The sequence below is a fragment of the Otolemur garnettii genome, unplaced genomic scaffold (genome assembly GCF_000181295.1).
Source record: "Otolemur garnettii isolate 467f Iridium unplaced genomic scaffold, OtoGar3 scaffold00115, whole genome shotgun sequence".
Lineage (NCBI taxonomy): Eukaryota > Metazoa > Chordata > Mammalia > Primates > Galagidae > Otolemur > Otolemur garnettii.
Window position 1 is genome coordinate 912,365 of NW_003852510.1, and position 10,218 is coordinate 922,582.

At 50.4% G+C, this 10,218-nt stretch overlaps 1 protein-coding gene across 1 annotated transcript in view; it reads right to left on the reverse strand.

Moving 5' to 3' along the window:
- Nucleotides 1-10,218, reverse strand: part of PLEKHD1 (pleckstrin homology and coiled-coil domain containing D1) — a 32,046-nt gene that overhangs the window by 10,591 nt on the left and 11,237 nt on the right. The window contains exons 2-6 of the mRNA XM_003797362.2: nucleotides 7,909-8,002; nucleotides 7,498-7,587; nucleotides 7,257-7,333; nucleotides 6,387-6,478; nucleotides 5,381-5,433 (exon numbers count right to left, since the gene is read on the reverse strand). Of these exons, the coding sequence (XP_003797410.1) occupies nucleotides 5,381-5,433; nucleotides 6,387-6,478; nucleotides 7,257-7,333; nucleotides 7,498-7,587; nucleotides 7,909-8,002 (406 nt within the window). The remainder of the gene's footprint in view (nucleotides 1-5,380; nucleotides 5,434-6,386; nucleotides 6,479-7,256; nucleotides 7,334-7,497; nucleotides 7,588-7,908; nucleotides 8,003-10,218) is intronic.

Below are 10,218 nucleotides of genomic sequence, written 5' to 3' on the forward strand. Positions count from 1 at the left end.
ATTGTTGTTTGGCGGGTCCGGGCTGGGGATTCGAACCCGCCACCTTAGGTGTACGTGGCTGGCGCCTTAGCTGGTTGAGCTATAGGCGCCGAGCCGGTAGGTTAGACTTTGATAAAACCTCAGCAGGTTTCAGATCGTGTGTAAAACCAGCACATTGTACCCCACGATTGCATTTGTATACACAGCTATGATTTAATAAAAACAAATAAATAAAGAAAAACTCAGCAGGGTAGGCTCTGGTAAAATAGTATTTCCTGAGGGCAGATTTTGTGAAGAAGAACAGAATGCTTTGTTGTATTTCAGATGATTGCTTTCCTCGTCCCCTACTAGAAGCAGGAAAGGATTTTTCTCTGATATTCACTGCAGGAACCTGGTGGGGCTTCTGAATGTAAAACTCATAAAAGTGTGGCTTTTGTGAGTTTTAGACTAAATTTATGAAAGACTCTCCCCCACTCCCCAATCAGAGTTTTTAGCTCTCAGACTTGCCTACATGGAACCTCTTACAATTCATCAATTACAGTTCAGGTTTTTCTACCTGGGACCAATTGCTGTGTAGACACGTGCTGGTGGGTTTCTGCTCCATTACTGTGATTCTCTGTATCCACTTGTCTCTTCAGTTTTGGAGATAGCAGTTTGCCCTGTGACCTCTGACGGATCTAAGAAGAGTTGTTGGTTTTTCGCATTGTTTAGTTTTTTACTTGTTGTTGGCTTCCTTTACTTATTGTAGCTGGGACTACAGGTGTGTGACTCTGAGCCTGGCTAATTTTTCCATTTTTTGTAGAGACAGGGTCTTATTCTTGCTCAGGTTTGAACTCCTGTCCTCAAGCAATCATCCCACCTCCCAAAAGTGCAGGAACAGCTGGATATTTACATACAAAAAAGAAAATGAATCTGGACACAGACCTTACAGCATTCACAAAATTTAACTCAAAATGGATCACAGACCTAAATGTAAAATACGAAAGTATAAAACTCCTACAAAACAACATAGATGAAAATCTAGGTAACTTTGAGTATGGTGGTAACTTTTTAGATAAAGTACCAAAGGCATGATTCTTGAAGGAAATTAAAGACATGTGCTCTAGGCTTGGCGCTGGTAGCTCTGTAGCGAAGACACCAGCCACATACACCAAAGCTGGTGGGTTTGAATCCAGCCCAGGCCTGCCATACAATGACAACTAAAACCAAAAAACAGCCAGGCGTTGTGGCAAGTCCCTGTAGTCCCAGCTACTTGGGAGGCTGAGGCAAGAAAATCGCTTAAACCCAAGAGTTTAGCTTGCTGTGAGGCAGGTGGATCACCTGAGCTAAGGAGTTAAGCTTGCTGTGAATGCCATAGCACTCTACCAAGGGCAACAAATTAAGACTCTGTCTCAAAAAAAAAAAAAAAGTGTGCTCTAGGCTTGGTGAGTAGGGCATAGCTCACCCATAGCTCAGTGAGTAGGGCACCAGCCACATACACTGAGGCTATCAGGTTCGAGCCCAGCCCAGGCCAGCTGAACAACAATGGCAACTGCAACCAAAAAAATAGATGGGCGTTGTAGCGGGCACCTGTAGTCCCAGTCACTTGGGAGGCTCAGGCAAGAGAATCGCTTAAGCCCAAGAGTTGGAGGTGCTGTAAGCTATGATGTCACAGCACTCTGCCAAGAGTGACATAGTGAAACTCCATCTCAAAAAAAAAAAAGTGTGCTCTGTGAAAGACGCTGTCAGGAGAATGAAAAGCAAGTCACATATATGCAGAAAATATTTGCAGACACGTTTAATAACAGACTGTTATCCAGTTCAAAGAACTCTTAAAACTCAACAATAAGAGCAACCCAATTAAAAATGGGCAAAAGACCTTAAGAGACACTTACCGAAGAAGATACATAAATGGCAAATGAACACACAAAAACATGCTCAACATCACGTCAAAAAAAAATCGCAAATTAAAAACAACAATGAGATACCACTACACACCCATTAAAATCATCCAGAGCCAAAACACTGACACCACTAAATGCTGACAAGGATCTAGAGCAGTGGTTCTCAACCTTCCTAATGCCACGACCCTTTAATACAGTTCCTGTGGGTCACGACCCACAGGTTGAGAACCTCTGATCTAGAGCAACAGGAACTCTCATTCATTGCCGGGGGAGTACAAAATGGTGTATCCACTTTGGAAGACAGTTTGGTAGCTTCTTTAAAAGCCAAACATACTTTCACCCTATAATCCAGCAATCTTCCTCATTACTTATCTAAATGAATTAACACTCCCTATTGTATTAACACTGCTTATTACTTACCTAAACGAATTAACACTCCTTATTACTTTTCTAAATGAATTAGAATGTTGTCTAGAGGCTGGACAGCAGCTCATGCCTGCAATTCCAGCACTGTGGGAGGCTGAGGCAGGAAAGAAGCTTGAGGCCAGGAGTTCAAGATCACCCTGGGCAACATAGTGGGACCCCATCTCTTTAAAAAATTAGCTAGAGGCTGGGCATAGTGGCTCACACCTGTAATCCTAACACTTTGGGAGGCTGAGGCAGGTGGATTGCCTGAGCTAAGGAGTTCAAGACCAGCCTGAGCAACAGTGAGACCCCATCTCTAAAAAATAGTTAGGTGTGTGGCAGACACCTATAGTCCCAGCTACTTAGGAGGCTGAGGCAGGAGGATTGTTTGAGTCATGATGATGCCACTGCCACTAACCTGGGTGACAGGGCAAGACTCTCTCTCAATAAAATAAAATAAATTCTATTAATTAAGGAGAAAGACAACTCTCCTTCCTGCTCGCTCCTTTTCATTCCACCTGCACGTTTCTTTAATGAAGCTGATTTCCAGACAGCACTTGTGGCTCAGTGGGCAGGGCGCTGGCCCCATATACTGAGGGTGGCAGGTTCAACCCTGACCCTGGCCAAATTGCAACAAAAAAATGGCCAGGTGTTGTGATGGGTGCCTGTAGTTCCAGCTACTCAGATAGCTGAGGCAAGAGACTCGCCTAAGCCCTAAGTTGGAGGCTGCTGTGAGTTGTGATGCTCTACTATAGTACTCTACCTAGGCAAGAAAGTGAGACTCTGCCTCTAAAAAAAACAAAACAACAACAATAAAAAAAAACACAGCTAATCTCCAACATAAAAATGCAAAGTAGAGTGGAAGCTACAACTTATAAACCTGGTGTAGCCGGAACTTTCTGTTCCTAAAGCCAACACGGGACAAGGGTTCGTAGCAGCCCGTCACAGACACAGCTGTCAGCTAAGACCTGCTGCAACTAAAGCCTTTCTCTACCGCATTGCGTTGTTCTGCAGAGTCTTGGACCTAAGTTTCAGGAGTACAAGGGTGGAAAGAAGTCACCAGAGGACAAATTTCAGCTCAATGAAAAGAAGAGCTTTCAAATGGCTAAGTAAGAACCCAAAGGACACCTCTAGAGGTAGTGAGGTGCTCATCACAGAACCAGGTACAAAACCCATCAGGGAGGTCCGCAAACAGCTTCCTTTGAAGTGGGAAGTTCTTTCCAACTCAGAGATCCTATATTTTCACTGGGAGCACCCTCAGGAGCAAGAAGCCTGCTGGAGACTCTGTCCTGCCCTGGGCATTTGTGATTTTCCATGTGCCTGTCTACATGCAAGGCCAACCTCCCATAGCTCAGTTGGAAGAGGAAAGATAGGCAGCCTGCCTGTACCCAGATGGTGAGAGAGACGGGCCTTAGGAAGTCGAGAGCCTGGCCCCCCAGGGAGGGCACAGTCTTCTGGCTCTGGGAAACATGCCAGATGGCTTCCCCCTGCACTCTGCTCTTTCCTCCCAAGTCCCAAGTCCTTTCTGCTACATAGAAGATGTCAGCAGCACAACACAGGGCACACATGGGCCTTTCCACGTCACAAATTACCTTCCTGCATTCTATTTCATTTAGCCTCCCAGCAATGCATGAGGTAGGCAGCAGCCAGCATGTCTCTTATCAGACATCCCTGACGGAGAAACTAAAGCTCCGAGAAATTAACTGACATGCTAAAGTCTGCACAGTCCAGGAGAGAGACTCTAATTTAGGTCTCCTGGTTCCAGACCCCAAGTTTTCCTCTCAGCAGGCTGTCTCAAAAGGACCACATGAATCATTAGGAGACTTTATCTTGTTGTTAGCCCATTGTACCCAAGGCCTTTCTCAGTGGCCCAAGGCATAACCACACAATCTCTGGAGTGGATGTGGGAAAGATTCAGGGCGCAGGTGGATCCATCTACAGATGAGCAGGTCAAGGGAAGAAAGGCTTTGACAGAATGGCTCAGTGGCAAGGGTAGACTCTGAGTTCTCTTCTGATCCAGGGCACACAGCTGACAAGGAATGAGAGGCTGCACAGCTCTCTCCCTCCTGCCTGCCCAGAGCAGCCTTCCCCGTGGGGACCAGGTGAGTCTCACTCGCATTTTATACCAAAAAAACAAGGAGTCCACAGCCAGCAGGCCTCCCTCCTTCAACATGCTGTGGCATTAAGGGAGGCCTGTGTGTAGCAGGTCTCCGCTGTCCTAATTTCCTGGCTAAAGACCTAGATAGAGTATCTAAATTTTCCTCCAGCCAACTGCTGCCCCAGATTTAGCCTCTCTGATGGATAAGTCTGTCTTTCGCTGCCAGTGGCTGAGTCTGTCACTCCATCCCATCCCCAGGCTTCCTGAATGGCCTCTTTGTAAGTTGCTGACAACACAGGAGAATGCTCACTTGAAATGTATAGAATTGTTTGAAGGAAATGCCAAAACTCTCATGTGAGACCGAGAAGAGGGACTGGAGGCACGGAGGCCCAGACTCTGGCGGTGGAGGAAGACACAGCACTGCCACAATGCCAGTCCTCACATCCCTGCCACCCACATCCAAATCCTCAATCTTTTTCTTCATTTTAATCAACAAAATGATTCTGAAGTCCTGCTGGAATGATAAAGGAGCAAGATGAAGTGGGCTTCAGTGGCCCACCACCCTCGAAGGAGTGAGAGTCTCCACGGGCTGCCTCAAGCCAACACTGGACCCATGCTCAGAGAATGAAGGGACTTCAGAGATTGTCACACCCGATCATCCTACGGGGCCAGAGCCTGTCTATGGATCCCACAGGCCATTACAGCCACCTGTGCGCACTGACATGCTGCTTGGGACCTACTGATGCAGCTCACAACAATTCTGGATGGTGCTTTCTTCACCCTTTTTGCTTTCTTCCTAGAGGTTGTCAAGGAGAAAGATACTTCTTGCCAAGAAGCTATGACAAGTCCCAAACAAGCACCATCATCCCATTTGGCCTCCCTGCCCTGCCCCATCTGATTCCCCAGTAAGTCCCCTGAGTGCCCAGCTCGCCAACTCTGTTCCCCAGTACTGGGGACACGAGCCAGCACAGTGGCTGTGGGTGCAGAGTGGGGCAGGAGGGGAGCGTGCGCCTACCTCTCTCTGCTCCCTCTGAAGGCACAGCTCTTCTGTCTCTTCCATCAGTTTGTCTGCCAAAGCAAGAACACACACGTACACACTCACAAGGGGCTCACTCTGGATCAGAGGCCCTGAGGTAGCCTCTGTCCCTCCCAGCACCTCCCACGGGAGAGGTCAGCACCCCTGCCAGCCAGAGGGTGGGGCACGCTCCTGAGCTACTGCCACCTTTCCCGCCGTCATCCCTACTTCTGCATCTTCTGAAGCTCCAGCAGTTCCATACTGTAGCTGGGCCGGTTCCCACCCGCCGCCCCCCTGCATTGGTGTCTGACTGGTGGGGGAGAGCACAATCCTAAGTGTCTGGAGCAGTCAGAGGGATACAGTGTTGGGCCCCAAGAGTCTAAGCAGGTGGAAAGGAAGAGGGACCCAGGGAAAGGTGCAAATCCTCAGTCTCACTGCCTTCTCTTTCAAGTAAAGCATGTTTACTAACCAGTCAGGTACATAGGGCCTTGGAACCCTGTGGCCAAGCTTAAAGTGGTGGTGGGGGCTGGGGGACGGTGGTTCCAATTCTAGGCCCTGGGGACCCAGGGTAGGATAACAACATAACTTCACTTATGGAACCCTTACTATGTGCCTGGCACAAGCACTTACAGACATTTTCTCATTTAGCCTGATGCTCATACCACATCTAAAATAAGGGACTATTTTTATCACCATTTTCAGAATGAAGAAATTGAAGCTGAACTGTCTACAGCCAGTAAGAGAAGTGATGAAGCTGGATGCAGAGCCCAGGCCCCTAACCACCAGGCACTCCTGTCTTCAGCCACACCGGCTAAAAGGACACTTATTGCCCCATAAAGCCGTCCAGGTGCCGACTGGTCTCTGGTTCTTCATAGCCTGCTAAGCTCTACCCTAGACACTTCCAGCCCAGCCCATGTCCTCCATCAAAGACCCAGCTGTAGCCACAGCCCAGACCCCAAGTGCCACCATCAGGGAGCCTCAGCTTCCAGTCCCTGCTCCAGCCAACCTAAATACTCCTGCTTTTCCTTAGCCAACTGCAGCCCCTGGGCCTCCAGGCTTTTGATCATGGCTTCTCCCAGCTGGGCATTCTTCCAGGTCCTGAGGAGGAAGGGCAGATAGGACAGAAGAAAGAAGAGGAAGAAACAGAAAATGATTAAAATGGAAGGGGAGAGGAGAAAGAGGGTGCACACATTTTGTACTCGCCCATCCTTTCTCCTCCAGAATCTCAGCTTGTGTTCTCCTTGGCATCCATGGCTCTGGGCACAACACCAGCACCGATCACTTACAGTAGCTGGAAGCTGACCTAGGCCACAAAGTGGGCCATGGGGGCTGGGCCAGCAGCACTTTTAGAGCAGGGAAGAGATCGGGTAGCAGGCAGATTTCTACACCGCAGCATGGCCGGCACCTGCTGCAAGACCTGGCACAGGGTGCAGTCAGTCTTGTCTGTTGGACGATGAGCATGACCCAGCTTGAACAGGGAGGGTCTGTGCAAATGGGTTGTGTCGGGCTGGGGATCCTTGTGGCCCAGACCCTGATTTACAGACCACTGGCTCAGGTCTTTGCTAGAATGAATTAAGGGCCTGGGAGGGAGAGATGGGTGTGAGAAGGCACCAAATATGAGCAGTGATGCTGAAATTACTCCCAAGAGTTGGAGATAAATGGTACTCACATCTGTCATTTGTGACTCTATATACCTCCTGAGCTCACTTAGGGGACCATTCATAGATGCCCTATACCACCTGGCCTATCTCCTCTCACCCATCCTAACCAACTCCCACGGGCCTGCCCCTGTGCCCACCAGGATCCCAGCAGAGGCAGGGAGTTCAGGGTTGGCCCCTTGGACCCTCAAGCTGTCCCTCCTGGCTGTGACACTTACACCTTCCCAGACTCCTGCAGCATCTCCAGCCACTGGATCTGCTCAAACTCAGACTCAGCAGCCAGCAAGATATTCCCCTGACAGGAAGAAGAGATACAGTTTGGCTGAGATATAGCCACTCTGCGGGTGATAGAGGCCTAGCTCTGCTCTCTCACATGTCCCTGGTCACTGACCCCTCTCAGGCCAGGCCGCGGAGGGGTCGCCCCAAGGGAGCGCAGGCCGAGGGGAGAGCATTACTCACGTGGAAGTCCTGGTGGGAGATCTTCATGGCATAGGGCATGCTGGGCTCTTCCTTGGCTTCCACCAGGCAGCCCCCAAGAGGAATGACGCCCTGAGGGAGAATCAGAACAGGCAGCCCCCACCCCACCCAGCTCAGGTCACTCAGGGCCACAGTATCCCAGGGACAAAGCCATGTCCCGCAAAGGGCCCCAGGTGGGGAGCCAGACCCGGGGGCTACTGGACAGAGGACAGAACTGACTCCCAGGATGGGGTGGGGGACAGGAGGGTAGGCATCTGGCTGAGCAGGGGCCAGGGGGTCTTTCTCCCCAAGAGCATTTGCTCTCCAGACTTTCTGTCTGCAAGGCAGCAGCTGGTCCCATCCCTCACAAGAAACATCCCTTGATGTCCCCTCCCCGGGGAGAGGCCGCCTCACCTTGGGATGTATGTTGAAATATTTATTGGTTTCAAAACTCTTTTTTTCACTCTCAGAGTAGTAAAGCAGAAAACTCTCTTTGATGATGAAAAACCTATAGCAGGTGGTGGGATAGGAGGGACAACCAGGAGAGAAGAAGTGAGGTTTCTCAGCACAACAAGGGTGCCCATGGGGGTTCTGGACTCTACTCAGACTCACTCCCCCCAATTCACCTTCCACATGCACACAAAGGCCTCAGTCTGCCAGCTGAGCTCCCCAGGCAGCCTGACCCTCACACCAAAAGGCAGGCAGCTGAAGTGGGAGCCGCAGACTGGCTGCTCTGTCCCACCTAAATCACCACCCAGGTCCTTCTCCTCAGGCACCTCCAGCCCCTTGAGCTATCACCTCCAGTCACTTAGGGCCCCCTTTAAGAGTGGAGGGAGGGAGAGAAGATACAAGATGCCAAGATGAGTCTTTGGCAAGCAATGACGAAGGCTAGCGACCAAATGGAGTTGGGGTGCCGGCCTGCAGCTCTGAACACCCCCCAGTGTGACACCCATATTCCCTTTGTCTCTCAAACTGCTCCCCAGCCTCCTGTGGAGACTCAGATCTAACTGAATGTCTCTGTGACATGAGGACTGTCCCAGGGCTAATGATGACAGCTGATGAGATAAGACACCAAGTGCCATCCAGAGGCAGATCCAACTGAGCCCCAAGGCTCGAAGCCCCAAGGCGCACCCAGAGTGGCTGGCTGCCTCCTCCAGGGCCCTGTCGATAGCACTGTTGCAGTGATGGGATATGAGCCAAAGGTGGTGGAGATTGTAAAACTTGTGTGTGTGTGCATAGCATGCAAGTGCATGTGTGTGTGCGTATGCGTGTACATCTGGGTGAGAGTTTAAAGCAGTGCTGTCAGCTTAGGTGGGTGCACAATGGCCAACAGTGTCCCTCTCTCCCCTGCTCTGTGTTCAGCGGCATGGCATTGGTAGCTTGACAATGGCCATGAGAAGAGTATTACACCATGAAAGTCAAATACTACAAAACTGTCACACTCCCTCCCCAAGAGCCTGGGGCTGCACATTTCACTAGCACACAGCCAGTTGGCTGCAAAAGCCCTCTCGTGAGGGGCTTGAAGAGTTGCTGGAGAGCATGACAAAGTCAATGAATCACAGAAGGTCCCGCCAGCTGGAGGCCACAGCAGCCAGGACTGCTGACTGCTGCCCTCTCCTCTGTCCTGGGGAGAGTGAAGCTCAGCTTGGCGTGAGCCTCCTGCCAACCCTTTTTCTTCATTTGTGCCCACCCTCTCTACCCAGCACATAGAGGTGCACTCCTTGAGCGCACTGGGCCCTGCTTGAGGGCGATACCCCACTAATGCCAGCTCTTCCCCCAGGGCTTTTTGCCTCCACTGCAACAAGAGCACAAGAATACCCGCTGCAGAACCACGGTGTCATCCTGGGCCTGCCAGCTCCTGACTGCTGCTCGCCTCTCAACTTTCTTGCCACGTCTGCACTTCCTCTGTCTATGCTCCAGGGGACCACTGCACTCACTGCCTCTCTGCACCAGGCCTGCAGGGCCCTGCACAGTCAGGGCTGCTCCCCAGAAGCCCCCCCCACACACTTGTCATCTGGCCAGGCCCTTCTCACTGACCATCTGGCCCATGCCAACTCCGAACTCCTCCAGGACTTGTGGGCCAGGCCATGTACATGGCGCCCACTGCCATACCCTGTGTGTTCAACTTGTCCTGACAGGGTGCTAGGCTCCCACAGGTCACAGCCATTCTACTTTAGTCCCTTAGGCCAAGGTAATGTCCCTGCATTTGTCCCCTGTTTGAAAGGAATTTTACAGGGTAGTTAGGAGCATAGTCTTTGGGTCAGACAGACCTGCCTTGTTTCAGCTGGTAGACCGTGGGCAAGTAAGGTCACCTCTCTGACCTTTAGTTTCCTTACCCATGGAATGGGGGTAACAACACCTACCTTACGCAGTTATTGCAAGGATCAAGTAAGATTCTGCTCCTCACCCTGTCATTGCAGAGGACTCAGGACAGAGCTGAGAAGTGTTCCCACAGTATGAACATACATTACTTCAGAGAAGGATGAGGTGAGCCGAAAGGACCACCCCTGAGCCATCGCCTCACCCTCCTCAGCTTCAAAAACACTGCTATGTGCCCTGCCTCCACATTCCTGTGTTAAAGCCTGACCAAGTGTGACTATATCTAGAGATAGGGTCCTCAGGAGGTGATTAAAATTAAATAAAGTCATAAGGGTGGGGCTCTAGTCTAGCAGGACTGTGGGGTTGAAGGGGAAGATATCTCTTTCTTTTCTTTTTTTTTTTTTT